We start from the raw sequence: 14,306 nt of genomic DNA on the forward strand, positions 1-14,306 counted from the left end.
TTACCATTTCCGATCGCCCCAAACGTCCGGCGGCGGCGACGGTGGACGGAGCGTCTGGAGGTGCCTAGAGGTGCGGCCAAATCACACCTCTTCACGGCCACCGCCAGAAACTTATTGAATAAAAAAGATATTACTCAATAAGGGCGGCCGCCCGCCCGCCTGGCCGGAACCTACCCCGGCTTCCGGAAGCGCGGAAGCGACCAATCGGTGGGCAAACAAATGAGAGGCCGGCGCAACACAACACAGGCGCCCAAAAAAAGGCGCCGTTTTCTGATGGCCTCCCAAGCCCAACCGTACGCGCCCACCCTCGTTGGGGTCTTAAAAATAAGTCATTTTTTATTTCCCCCCCAATCGACCCGGGCCCGGTTCCGGTGAGGTCCTTTCCGGAGCGGGTGGGAGTGTACCGCGACGGCTGGGCTGGGAGGTGACCTTCTTTCAAGGAAGATAATGCATTTTTTGCACCTTCGTTCGAGACGTGTGATCCTCGAGGAGTCCCTCGCACACACACACATTCGAGCGGAAGAGGTTCCAAAAAGCATAAAAACCCCCTCACGTCGGTGCGGCGTGAGGGGTGCCCATCGACCCGAAACATTCTTTCGGTTTCATCCCTCTAAGACCACCGGACGGTTCGCTGCGCCGGTCAGTGTCCATCTTCCCGAGGACCGAAATCCTTTCCCGGTTCCGTTCCGGGGCCGATATTGTTTGACACCCTCGTCGGCCACCACAAAAAAGTGATATGTATATTTTTCATGCCGGATATCTGTTTCCCCGTTTTGTGGTCTTCCTCGTCCTCGCCTTGCCCCATCCGGAGCGAATTATTTTTTCCCACAAAGGAACGTTACGGACCGGGGCTCGCTTTCGGTCGATGATGGACCGTGGTGTGGAAGGATTTCAATCGGAAGTAATAATGTTTGCGTTGTGGATGGACCGGTGCGAATCGGGGGCCGATTATTGGGGGTGTTTATGAAGCACTTTATTTCACGGAAGATACTTCCGTTCCGACATGCCTTCTTCTTACGATGATTTTCCGACAATTCTGGCCCGGGAAGTGGGTTTGGTTTTCCTTCCGTCGAGTTCATTGTCTGAACATCAGACAAGATTCGGACAGAATGCTGCTTAAATTATAATAACCGCTATTTACACATAATAATGTGTTCACGTAGCCCTAATTAACTGATCAAAAATGAATCAGCTTTCGGGCAGCAGTAAACGCCGTGCCTTGGTAGCGCTGCCTCTAGCGTGCCATAGTTACTATTGCCACGACAACGAGCACTCAATTCAACAGCTTATGCACATAGCATTTCGGATGCAAAAAATCAACATCATCATGTGTATGATGGATAAACAATGGCACGGCGCGTGCGCCACCGTTCGCCAAGGCGAAAACACGTGCGAATCCTTTTCGAAACGCGCGCCCACCACACGCGAGCAGCTGCTTCCCACTTTCCACGGTGTTCCCGTGGTGGACCGACTGCCGTTCGAGCAGCGGTCGAGCACTTTTGACAGTTCGAGCACACAGCTGTGTTTACGTTTTCGGCATCGTTCCCCGTCCAAACAGAGCGATGCAATCGGGGCGGTGAAAGTGTTTTGTTGGGTTTGCTTTGGTTGCAAGCGCAACAATTTGTGATATAATTACCGTTGATCGAAATGGCGACCGGACAGCTGATGGCCGTCACGCTGCTGACGCGCGCCATCGAGTACGATGTGGTGGGCCGAAAGCTGGAAGCGCTCAAACTTTACGAGGACGGAATCGAGGCGCTACTCAAAGAATCCAAAGGTGAACGGCGGTGGCCAGTATGGGGAACGCATGAATCATACTAACCCAGGGCCGCCCAGCGTGTGATTCATTGCAGCTGAAACGGATGCGAAAAAGAAGCACCACTACCAAACGAAGATCGTCGAGTACATGAACCGTGCGGAACAGGTGAAAGAGCTCGTGACACGGTGGAAAAGTAAAGGCGTGATTAGTGACAAAATCCACATCGTCGAGGGGGCCACCGGTTACGGGTACGGGCGGATCTTTGGCGAGTACTTAAACGATGACGTGCGCGAGCTGCTGATCGAGGAACCGTACGTCCGGGATCACTATCAGATCTGCAACGTCGTGATGCTCTGCGAGCTGGCCGTGCGCAGCTGCCGTAATCTGAAGTTTATTCAACTGCTGACCGTGCAGGACGCGAAAAACAACGACGAACAGGGCCGCGCGTTCGGGACGCTGAAGGAAAGTTTGCAGAAACACGCCGTTAAGTTTGTGGTCGAATACTCGGAGCATATGCACGATCGCCAAGTGATGTGAGTAAACGACTCATCTTGTTCCGTCAATCCGCACGCTTAAGTAAAAGAAATCGCCTTTTTTCCCTTCCATCCCATTTGACGGCAGATTAAGCAATGGTTACGTGGTGAAGATTGGCCGGGGCTTGAACTACTTCAAACCGTCGCCCAGCCGGTACCAGCTCGGTGCATTCGACTACCACTACCGCGAGTGCCGCGAAACGAACGTGGACGTGTTCTACTGTCCCGAGAATAATAAATCATGATTCGAAAGGACGCACCGACAATTTAATGAAGCCAAAAAAGAGGAAAAAGAAAGAATAAACCCGGGGACGAAGCGAGAAAACAAGCTCCCTCGGAAGCGGGGCGAACAAACATCGCTGTCGCTGTGCCCGAATGTCCGAAAACTCATCAATGGCACTTCACTAATTGCCTTCGCTGTCTCTGCACGATGCGGCAGAGATTTGTTCGGTGGCCCAGACCGTTTCCTTCGTTGTTTTTTTTTGTGTGCCCCACTCCGTTTTCGCTTTGCTTCACTTTTGGCGCATCTCCTTCGTCCACAAGTTTTCCACTCCAGCGCGCCTGTCAGTGTCGTTTTCCACCGATCGGGAAAGCTCGCTCCCGGCTTCGAAGTTGATTTTTCGTCCTTCGGTTTTCGGGCTCATTAATTCGCCATTTGTGCCGTTCGCTCACTCACGGGGCGCTGTAGTTTCGCCGCTCGCCCTCCACTTCTGCGGAGCGACACTTCTCGAGAGGTCCTTCCCTCTCGGTCCAGCTGAAGCAATCCACGCCGTCACGTGGCCAATGCCACGGTGCCGATCCGCACTGCAGTGGCGATTGTTTGTGTAATAATTCATAACTAATGACTAAAGTTGATTGAACAAATTTCGCCATTGGCGTCGGCTTTGGTGCTTCTGCTGCTGCTGCTTCCTTTGCTTTGCGACGGCACGGCACGGCGCAAGGAGCTCGAGGACAACGACGGCAGTGCGGCGTTAATGACAAACGCTATTTACTCTCCGTCCTTCCCGCGAATGTGTTGGGCATACGAAAAACACTCCAAAAGCACCGTTGCGGAAAATTCTCGCTTTTTCATAACTTTTCTTTTAACAATCATTGTAAAATTATATTACTTTAATTTGGTCAAAATATTCTCGCCCTTTCGGTGGACGCAACTCAGCGGACAAGGGTACTTCAACCAAAGCTCCACGGAACGGGCTGCCCCGGAAAGCAAGCGAGAAAACAAATTCATTAATTACAATAGCAAAACGCTCCAAACTCCGCTGGCGACTCCGGGCTTGAGGTTTTTCGGGTTTTTTTGTGCACTCTCCACGCTTTAGGATGGGAAAATGAATTATGAGAGCAATCCGGGGTAAACAAATCCTACGTCCGACGGGCATCGGGTTTCTTTTTAGTTTTGAATCAATTTTGCCCCAAGCTCCCAAGTAACGTTTCGATTGTTGTTCGGCGCGTTGTTGAATGATAAATGAGTTTTTCGCGCCGCTGGTGCCAGCAGAGATTAACGAAAAACTACTACCGGATGGCGGGTGTAATGGGAAGCGAATTAAACTTTCACACGACACCATCGATTATAAATGTTTTCGACCGTTTTTCTTGTGTGTTTTTTGCCGATGAATTTGATTTTTAAACCGAAAGTCAACAAACGTGAAGCGTAGATGAAATATAGCGGAGGCTCAAACGCGACCCAACCAAACAATTTTATTTTGTTTCACAAACAAAAGACAGTAAAGAGTTTGCTAAAAAGTTCATACGACGACCGAACCATCGAGCTGTCCTCGAGCTGAAGTAGTTTCGAGTCACATTCCAAGAACGGTGGACAAAGTAGTTGCAGCTTTGTATACGTCCAACGGTGGACAACGTGGAAACGATGGACATCGTGGCAACAAAATATGATTTTCGGTGTGCTTCATTACTGTTGGTCTCCCTCCGTAACGATACACTTGATTGATTGATGGTATCGAGCGGCGAGACGTTGTCCATTTCTCGTCCGACCAACAGGGGCGGCTCCATTTTATTGTCTTCGAAACCCGTAACGGTATGGCAACCGAAGACGGAAAGGTAATCAGATTGCGACGAAACACAACATTAACGTCACTTCCGTTCCCCCGCGGCCTAGGAAAGTCGAGCTCAAGAAAACGGTCGGAAATGAGAAAAACTATCACGGAATCACAAAAAGGAATGCGCTTTTATTTCTGCTACTGCCATGCTCGGCGGCCATCTTACGTTTACACACCGGCCACATACCTCGCGTAGGTGCTGATGATGCGATCTGGAGGAGCCACAAAAGGCTGCTCCCCGGACGGGTTCCGGTACTGGCCGAGGGCCAATGCACTGACGCACCTCATATCGATTCGGGCACCAATGCGGGCCGCCTGGTCGCTGGTGAAATCCGCACTAACTACCCGGTACTCCAAGGACTTTCCACGGGCCAGCTGGAACTCCATCAACTTCTGGCCGATGGCCCTACGTCGTTCGCGGGGATCCACGGCCAGCACAAACACGTGGTACGTTCGACGCACCCGAAACCGCCCACAAACGTCCGCATTACGTTCGAGATGCGCGTACAGCCTCAGTACCTCGGCCCTTCTACCCTCTCCCAGGGTGGTGGCCTCGTCCAGCAGTTGTTCCGCGGTGCCCGAGCGTACACACCGAGCGATCGATACTCCAACGATCCGATTGTGGTCCACATCGATGGCTATCACCGCCATACCCTGCTGCACGAAGGTGAGCGCGTACTGGGCATCATCCCGCAGCGGATCGGCGATCTGTTGTCCGACGTACGCTACGTGAACTGACTCCTTCGGGTAGTGGAACGTCAACAACGCCTCCCGGATCCGTTCACAGTCACTTGGTACCGCTATGCGGTACAGGATTTTCGGTTCGTCACAACTCATTCGTCGCCGGGTGGAGTTCAACCTGTGCGCAGCATCACGAGCAGGCTCACGAATGCACTGCACGAGCAGTGGCTCAACCAGAGGGGCTAGTTAGTTCGCTAAACCGCCAAACACTTGGAATAATGACTCTCATTGTTGATAGTTATTGGCGTGTGGTAGTGAGTCCCCGCCGCGAACCTTATCTTTAACGCCCGGTAGTGTAAAATTACAATCGACACGGTGTTAAAAGAACCACCCTTATAACTTGCCGGCTGAAACACTGTACCTTTCGTTAATGTGTGATATGCGCCTTTGGAGTAGTTCTTTAGGCTTATCACACTTTCGATAGCTGACTGTTTACTTTTCCCAATCAAACGAATTAATGCGCTCCTAATGTGTCTTTTGGAGTACGGCTCAAAACTTTCTCTGTCAACTTTTGCCGCCAGCAATCTGCCAGGTGGCCTGCTGATAAGCAATCAGGGGCCTCACCGGTATGTGTATCAACAGCCCTGCCCCATAGAGTTCAGCGCACGACAGCAAACGATGCTAAAATTGCACCACACGACGCTCCGTACGATGTTTACCGATCACTTTGGGACTTCGGAGAGAGAGAGAGAAAATGTTTGCCTTGTTCGCTAATAAATTGTCGTCGGAACGAATCCTAGAGCCCATATATTGATCTTTATTACGTTAAACATAAGTCCATCATACTTTCACAACTCTCGATACAAAAAAAACTAAAAGTTACAACAATGTTGTAGACAGAGCTATCAGAACGGAACCATCAAACGCATTGAAACGAAACTCATAATAATGAATTGTGGTGCCAGTAAGTGAAGTAATCAGGAGTACACCTAGATCCAAAACTGAATTGCAATAAAATGTGAAATGTGATATTTAGGACACTGACCCCTATTTGAAAATAGAAAATCCAAACTGAACCCAAAGAACAAATAACTAATATATCAATACTTAGCAATAGGGTAATGTAGGTAAAATTTTTTAGAAAGGGAGACAGCAGGTTTTTGCAATATGTTTGCCTGTCTCATTGAGATCAATTTTTTTTCAGTTCCTTTTAAATTAATGTAAATTTCGAAAGTAAATTTCGGAAAGGAGAAGCATAATTTCTATTTAAACAATGTTATGATCAAATGTACCACCACCATTTGTATCTTTATTCTTGTTTTAAAAGTTTGTATAGTTAATACCTTTAATCTCCTTTATCAAACGGCTCCCTCACTCCATCTGCCAGATCACAGATCACGTGGCGCATCGATTGACCCGGTTCTTTTGCCCGCTTTCGCTTCGAACCCCTGCACAACCGGGCCAGATTAATGTAGCAGATATCAGAAGAAAAGAGGAAACTGCATCATTACCGGGACCCTTTCGAAAGTGCCTCGCCGCCAAATCGTATCCGATTATTTTCCATAATTTATTTTCCACGAACGAACCTGCGATGGAAAACAAAAACTGGCGCACAAAACAAACCGCTTCTCATTACTGCCAGCACCAGGCCAGCAGCAGCAGCAGCAGCAGCTGAATGGTGGCAACCTTTCACAACCTTGTAATACAAAATTAATTACAACCGGACGAACCGGACGGGGCTTACGGAAGTGGGTTTTGCGCGTTACCCACGCAGCAACAGCAACACATCGCATCAGCCAGGCGAGGCGAGGTGGGGGCAGGAATGCCAGCAAGTCCCGGATGCTCTCAAGTGTTCCCATTTGCTCAAGACAGTGAGGGGGCCGCATGATAAATAACAAAAGTCATTGCTGAAACAGCATTAGCCAACTCTTCACACCGACGTGGAGGACATCGGTCGGTTGTGCATCGGTGTGGCCGATGCTGCTGCTGCTGCTGCAACCCAAAGGGGATCCGGGTTGCATCTGTCCTGGACATTTCTGAGACACTGCGAATGTGGTCGAAGCGAAGTAACAAAAAGCTTAAGCTTTTTCCTTCTTTTTTTCTACTGGACCGCTTCCTAATCCTTCCGACATAAGTTGCTGCGATGGAGCCGGAAGCTCCATCGGGGAGCGGAGCCAAGCAGGCATGCGCCAGGTCACTTGGCAGTGGGCAAATGGACAACAAAAATAACGCCAAAGGACACGGGCATCGAGCGCACAGACACCCTCGCAGAGCGAAATATAAACAACGATAATGACACTGCAAACCGGTCCTCGTTGCCAGTGTGTCCTTAAGCCACTGTTTCCTTAACTGTTGCCCCGATTGGCGAGAGAGGGTATTAAATTTATCATGATCATCGTTATTATCGTTATCGTCGACGTCGGCGTCGTCGTCTGCGTCGTGCACGATGTCAAGTCGACACTGGCAACAAAGACAATTCCTTTCGTTATCCTGTTACGTACGCTTTTTTTTTTGCTCGCTGGCAGACTTTTCTTTCTTGCTGGAGCTGGAGTCACCGGAAAGGTCCGGAGCCCTGCGGAGCCAAGCTCGCCCCTTTCACCCGTCACGCCTTAAGCCGCGAGCCACATTTCTAATCTCCATCATTAATTCAATTACAATAATTGATTCTGTAATTATTTAAAAACGTTACTTAGAATGCGACAGCCGGCCGAATCGCCGGGTCTTAGATCTCTAGCCCGCCAATGGCCACTTATTAGAAGCTGATGCCGTGCCGGATGGTGCGCCAAACTGCAAAATCCTTTCGTCGTTCGAACCGACCGAAACCGAAACTTCTGGCCGCGCTCTTGCTCCTTGTTCTCCGCCTGACATAAGAAGGTCAACCAAGGGGGGTGCGCACCGACGCACCCGCGCGGTTCAATCGACCGAACGACGACTTCGCGTGAAAAATATTCGCGAACGCAATCCTCTCATCCGCTCCGATCCGAGTTCGTCCCCAGTGACATCAAATGAATTGTGGAACATAAATTTTCAATAAGACTAATTGTAATTAACGAAAGCGCCAGTACTTAGGCGGTCGCTCCCGCCCGGCCCGAAATGGATATTACCTTGTAGTGTGACTTTTGGACTGTTGGGCGGGGTGGGTGGTTGTGGCCTACGAACCCTTCGCGCTAAGGCGACGGTGGCGGCCGCTTATCTGGCGACGGATGGTGATTCGATTTTCGGCGATTTTTCGGCGAGTGCTCGGAGAAGAGCTCCCGCCTCAGGCCAAGCAGTAAAAGTGGTAAAATGGCCCCTATAACGGTCGGCCTATAACCAGCTCCCCCCGCCCCAACCGTCCCGGGGACCGGCCGCACCCTGCCAATTATGGAGCGGAAAATTAATGGTCACGTCGCCCAGGCGCGCTGCGGCGGCTTTCACGGTGGCGGCCGACACCAACTTAACTTTGCCGTACCGTGGCCAAGGTTAATGATATCGTCCTGAGAGAGAGCGAGAGAGGGGGAAAGAGACGGAGAAAGAGAGAGAGAGAGGGCGCGCGGTTGCAGATGACGTTAGTTTATCCGCCGGCGGTGTCCATAAATCAGGATATGATGAATAAATTTCGGGGCCGCGGGGCCCGAGAAGTGAAAAGGATAACAGCGCCCGCCAATAAGCCAAACAAACGGCCGCCCGGGAAACGAAACTTTCCGTCCAGCCAATTCCAAAATGGCAGTGATTTCGTCCATCCATAAAAATGCAAAACAGTACTCCATTGCGACATTGTTTCGGACCGTTTTTTTCCGGCCCATCTTTCTTTCTTCTATCATTATTAGGGTTGTAAGAACGTTGTCACATTTCTTGGTCCCCTTTCGATTCCCGAATGGCACGGTAATTGTAATTAAACTTTGTCATTGCGTTCGCCCGTCCGCATAACGAGCCTTGCCGAAGGAAGGATTGCAATTATTCGCCTTCATCCAAGCCGTATTGATCCGCTTCCGGGGCTTGGATAAGAAGATTGTTTTCCGGTTCCTAGGACCACCATCCCACGGCCGCGGGGGGTGCGAACATATCGAACATAATCAGCCCGGCCCCCCCGAGCCGAGCCGGGTCGGGCCGAGAGAGAGAGACATAAATTACGGCCGCACCGCGCAGCGCCGCCGTATTACGCGATTTGACAGATCGCCAAACCTGTCCCCAAAACAAATCGGCCGGCCCCATTTCTTCCGAGGCCGAGAAAAACATGGTCCCGCTATTTGAGTCCCCGCGCGCGCGACCCTTGCCCGGCACCGGGAGACTTGCGGACAAATACTTCCCGAAAAGCCACATTTCAAACAACCGAAAAACACGTGAATACAAAACGAGCGCCGCCGTCGCCGCCGCCGTAGAGCCGCATGCAGCGAACGTCAACAGAGCAATATTTACGTAAACAGACCGCAGAGAAATGCTTCATGTTTTCGGTTCGGCTCGGGCGGCGGAGAAAACTATTTGCCAAAAATACTTCGCCAGTTATTTATTGTCCCCGCCGTGCGGTACCCCGGTATTCAATTTATCAACCGGTTCCGCAGCCGAAACCCGGGGACAGGAGTGGGAAGCGTTCGCTTCCGGTTGCAGCCGGGTGCTAGGCGTAAAATGTCGACCGTCTCCAGGAGTCGCGTACTTTATTGAATTGACGACATACCACCGACGGAACTCGGGGCTGCTCAAAATCCTCCCCGGCGACTCCACGGGCACGGGAATCCTTGAGAGTGCCAAATCAAAGCCCAGCAACAGCCTCGAACTATTACCGCACCGCACACCGGCAGCGCGCTTCCGGGGCCACAAAAGTTGGCACCGGCATCGGGCATCGGGCATCGGCGAGCTTCCCGGAAACTCCGAAACGAACGCCTGCGTGTTCGACGATGGATTTTATGCCTTTTTTCCACCATTCATCGAGCCTACCGCAAACCACTTGTAAGACGAGTGAATCCAATCCACACACACATTCAAGGTGCCAAGGCGGAATACCGGCGGCCGGGCCGCTCGAAGACAATAAATATGGGCTGCCTAATGGCAAACTGGCCGGAAAACGGTGGCCCGAGCCCGAGTTGGAGGCTGGCCGCGTGGAACCGCGGAGCAAAGTTCCAAAGCCGCAACCACCTCTCGGCACTTTGTGCGATTGAAAAGTTTAACTCATCCGAATGCACCATTATCGATTTGGGGATCGGGGACCAGCCGGCGGGTGCCGTTTCGATCTTAGCCGGTTGACTGAACGAAACGACCCCGTACAGGAATTGTCGCAGTGTGAAAATCGATCCGTATCCTTATTGGGCGTCCGAGGCTGTCTTGGATTGAACGTGAGTCGAGCTGAGTGAGGTGAGCTATGGGACTGTCACTGTCCAATGCGTTACTGTCACTTATGGAGAGCCAATTCTTGGTCATTTGCGTGATCATTTCGCCACAAACTCGACCCAGTGTTCACCTGACTTAGCATCGTGTGACTTCTGGCTATACGCTGAACCCAACATGCAGCTCCGTAGACACCGCTTAAAGTCGATACTTGAGATAGAAGTCCTAAGCCATTCCTAAAAAGAACTTTTGGGACCGTTTCAAAAACTTGAGCAAATATAGACATAGATGTATTCCATGATGAAGGGATTGTTTCAAAAGTAATTACTTCCATTTAGAAGAATATAGAATAATTTTCCTAGTTAAGAGTGTATTCCCGATAATTTTTGTACAGAGTAGTAGATATGGTAAAGTTTGGAAGGTTCTTTTGAAACGTTTCAACCACAGACACTTAAGGCAGTGACTTTGGCGTCATGTGACTACCAGAATGTCGGAAGTAGGCTTCTGAACTTCTTCCCGACCAGCATTCCCATAAAAAGGTACACCAATAGTCCGTCCAAGGCCGCTCGGGCCCGAGAGTCCTCAGGGCCCTAGAACAATGCGCGGCCATCCGGACGGATAAAATCGATGCGCCTCGCCCTTACGCGTGCTGTCAACAAACGGCGCTACCGAAAAACACTTTTCTGGCACCGGTTTCCCTGTCGGTTGCTGAAAAACCTAACACCAAAATTACATGAAGCGTACACCAATTTCTTCGGTCGCAAAGACGCCCGGAGCCCGGAGGAGTCCCTCGACGACGCATTACCGAACGGCGCTCGCGTGGTTTAGCTCCACGACAGGCGACGAATGGCACTGCGGAGTCTATCAATTTTCTCTCGCCCCGAACCGAACCAGGAATTTCCATTCCACGCGAGCATACATGTCCCGGCCCCGGGCCCGGGCGAGCGGTAAAGTGCATTTTCGGCAAACCCGCCCCGGGCGAAATTGGTTGCACCGCCGGGCGACGGCCCGGCGGAAGTCCCTGGGGCCAGTAACGACACACCATTAGGAGCCACCAGGTGACTAATGATGCTGACAGACATTCGGAACTCGGCGCAGCTCGAGTGGAAATAAATGCTGTTTTATCTGCTACGCCCCGAGGAGAGTGGCAAAAACGCTGGCAAAGCCGCCGAAGAAGCCGCCGCCGCCAAAGCTATCCTCCCGGAAGCGGGACCACCAAACCACGGCCCTCTTTTACCGGAGCGCTGCGCCACCTCGAAGGGTTTTATGGTAAAATTATGCACCCTACACACACACACACACACACGGCACCGCATAACTCGTTGACGTTCCGGGACCGGCACGCCTGCCAAAACAGCAAAAGCCCCGGCCCGGAACCGTAATGGGCGTCTTTTGTCGCCAAACCCCAGCCAACAACAACGGCGACTGGTGTACGGGCCAGTGCCGGAGCCTCCGGGCCAAGATGGTCCCGCGGCCGCGGCAGGTTGTTTCGTTACTGGCGTCGCCCAACGGGCGACTGTTTCTTTCGGTGCAGTAATTTTGCTGTTTTTAATTTTTAAGCCGTAAACAAGGACCGCAAGGAGAACGCATCGGCCGGTAGCGTCCGGATGCACCGCGTGTCGGGCCGCTACAGTCAGGTTGTCCTTTTTGTGGGCCGAACCAGCACCACTCGAGGCCATATCTTCAATCCTGCTCCGAGGTCTGCAGATGGCCGTGCGATACGCATCATTGCGCACCGGTGGACACAGCTGCGCACTAGACAAAACAGGCAAAAAAGCCAAAAACGATTGTCCGACGTCAATCGAGCGAAATAATGCGATTCCGGCGAAAGCCGAACACCCGGTGCAGTCGCAGCCCAGAACGGAAGCGGATAGACACCTTGAGTGAGTGTATCTTGTTGTCTTTCGACACTTCCAACGCTCGATGCACGAATTATTCAACAGGAGCCCGTGAAAGACGCTGAACAAAAGTTTTAAATTTACGCTCCGAAGAGATTGCTTTATTAGCGTTACTCGACAGCGAATGGCACAAAGCGCCATACGCGACCCGACCCGAGTGTCAGGACGTACGCCATGGCCTGCGCCGCGCCCCAGTGCGCCTCCTAATGAAGAAGTTGGCAACAACTTATTTAGCAGCAATTTGAAATTGTAATTTGTTACACGCTGGCCGCCGCAGCAGGCATTCCGGTTCCGGTGAAAACCCAATTGTGCCGGAGCCAAGAAGCCTCTTGGCCTATTTTCCTTCGAGAGTCTCCGTTTCTTTGTACCAACACGTGCGGCACTCGCGTCTTAAGTCGGGCCCAGTGGGATGGTAATGGATCAGTGATTAGCCTCCCCAACGCAATGGCCTCGGCCAGCTCGGCGGATTCCGGCGCACAAAAAGCAAAAGGATATTTATTTGCCCATCTCACTCTAGGATGATGATGTCAGGGCCCTGTTTTGGTGGCGGGGGCCTAGCGGCATTACTCAGCGTAACTGTGGCCGGCTGCTGGCTGCTAGTCCGGGCATTTCGAGAGAAAGCTTTCGGCATTCGGAATGCAACGCCCGACCCCTAGTTTGGATAGTTCAAACTGAAATGAACCGAAAACTGAAACCGGGGCCACACTCGGAGCAGAAAGAAAAAAAGAGAGAATCCACGAGGAGATCCCGCGCAGATCCTTTTTGTCCGGAAGTGGAATAACCGTAACCGTACACTTACCGAAACCCCGACCGTTTGCCGACGAGCGAATCTGCTTTGAAAACCCCGCCACTTTCCGACGAGATTTATGAATCCCGGCATCCGTTCGACGCACTCTCGTGTCGGTCGCTCGTCGGATCCTCATCATTGATGCTTTCAAATCAACTTTTCGACCAAAACCCCGGCCAATGCTAATGGAACTACTGCATTCTGCTAATGATGGAAACGAATTACGGTGCACGGACAGGGCCATCACGACGTTGCTTCAGTTCTTTCTGCGAGAGCTTCAACTTGACCGTTCCTCTGTGTGGCGTCGGCCCCATGTCGGCCGTAACGTCTTTGGGAAGTTTTGCATGTATTTTTTGTTTTCAAAACAGACAGTCCGTCATGGAATTACCATACATAAAAGTATGTTTAATACAGTAATGCAGTTCCACTCGACACTGCAGCATAAACGGGCACAGCCCGGCCCGTCCTGCGATGCATTTGATTGATCGTTTCTATTTCTTCTGCTTCGAGGCCGGACCAAGGAGTCGCGAATTAAATCTCCACCACTCCCCGGGGATGGTCCGACCAGCGCCAGCGACATTAAACAAAAAACAAAACCCGGACCCGACGACGTTATGTTGCTGCAACGAAACCAATTACCGGGTCGCGCTTTTCAGCGGCCCGGTTTATGCTTCCGTTTATCGCCGCCCATACGAATGACGCTGTCGTTAATTTAAATATTGCTTTTTATTGTTATGCGCTTTCCTGACCGCAGCGCGCCTAGAAGCTGACCCTGTTGGACTCCAGCCGGCGACGGCCATGCCAATCGAGCGGGTCGGAAAACTGCTGTCCTGCTGCATAATTTCGGCATCCGCCGATCGTCAACCTTTCGCTAATGGGCCGCCGCTGCTGCCGCCACCGCCGCCACCGATGGTGATGATGTTGATTACCGGGAAATCAGCGGATGACGGCCCCGTCAACCCGAAGCTCTTAACCCCAAAAAATTATTATGCACAAATTGGAAACTGTCTGCTGGCGTTAGGCGAAACCGGGTATTCCGCAGTTTTCCTTTGGCCTTTTTCCCGGGCTGCCCGGTGAAACGGGGGGAGATGGTTTCTCCGGTTTCTCGTCCCGTCACAACGCGCGCCGAACGGTCGGAAAACCTGCGACTGCTGGGGATTAAAGTTCAACTATAATGGACAAACATTAGCAACACCGAACCGACCGGAGTCCGGTGGCCACAGCCCCGGCTCGGAGGATCCGATCCGGAGCTGGTGGGAATTGTAAAGTATCTCTCTGCACTTGACCCATGTC

The 14,306-nt window shown here is 51.6% G+C and overlaps 2 protein-coding genes across 2 annotated transcripts; one reads left to right on the forward strand and one right to left on the reverse strand.

The window, feature by feature from the left end:
- The first annotated feature begins 1,554 nt into the window (after positions 1-1,554).
- Positions 1,555-2,550, forward strand: LOC128267381 (MIT domain-containing protein 1-like). The gene is made up of 3 exons (XM_053004203.1): positions 1,555-1,777; positions 1,854-2,292; positions 2,381-2,550. The coding sequence occupies exons 1-3, from the start codon at positions 1,648-1,650 to the stop codon at positions 2,535-2,537; spliced, it is 726 nt and encodes a 241-aa protein (XP_052860163.1). The 5' UTR covers positions 1,555-1,647; the 3' UTR covers positions 2,538-2,550.
- Positions 2,551-4,514: 1,964 nt separating this feature from the next.
- LOC128279099 (uncharacterized) lies at positions 4,515-5,183 on the reverse strand. The gene has a single exon (XM_053017821.1). It carries the CDS (start codon positions 5,181-5,183, stop codon positions 4,515-4,517), a length of 669 nt encoding a protein of 222 aa, XP_052873781.1.
- Between the last annotated feature and the right edge of the window lie 9,123 nt (positions 5,184-14,306).

Source organism: Anopheles cruzii, chromosome 2 (genome assembly GCF_943734635.1).
Source record: "Anopheles cruzii chromosome 2, idAnoCruzAS_RS32_06, whole genome shotgun sequence".
In the NCBI taxonomy this organism is placed as follows: domain Eukaryota; kingdom Metazoa; phylum Arthropoda; class Insecta; order Diptera; family Culicidae; genus Anopheles; species Anopheles cruzii.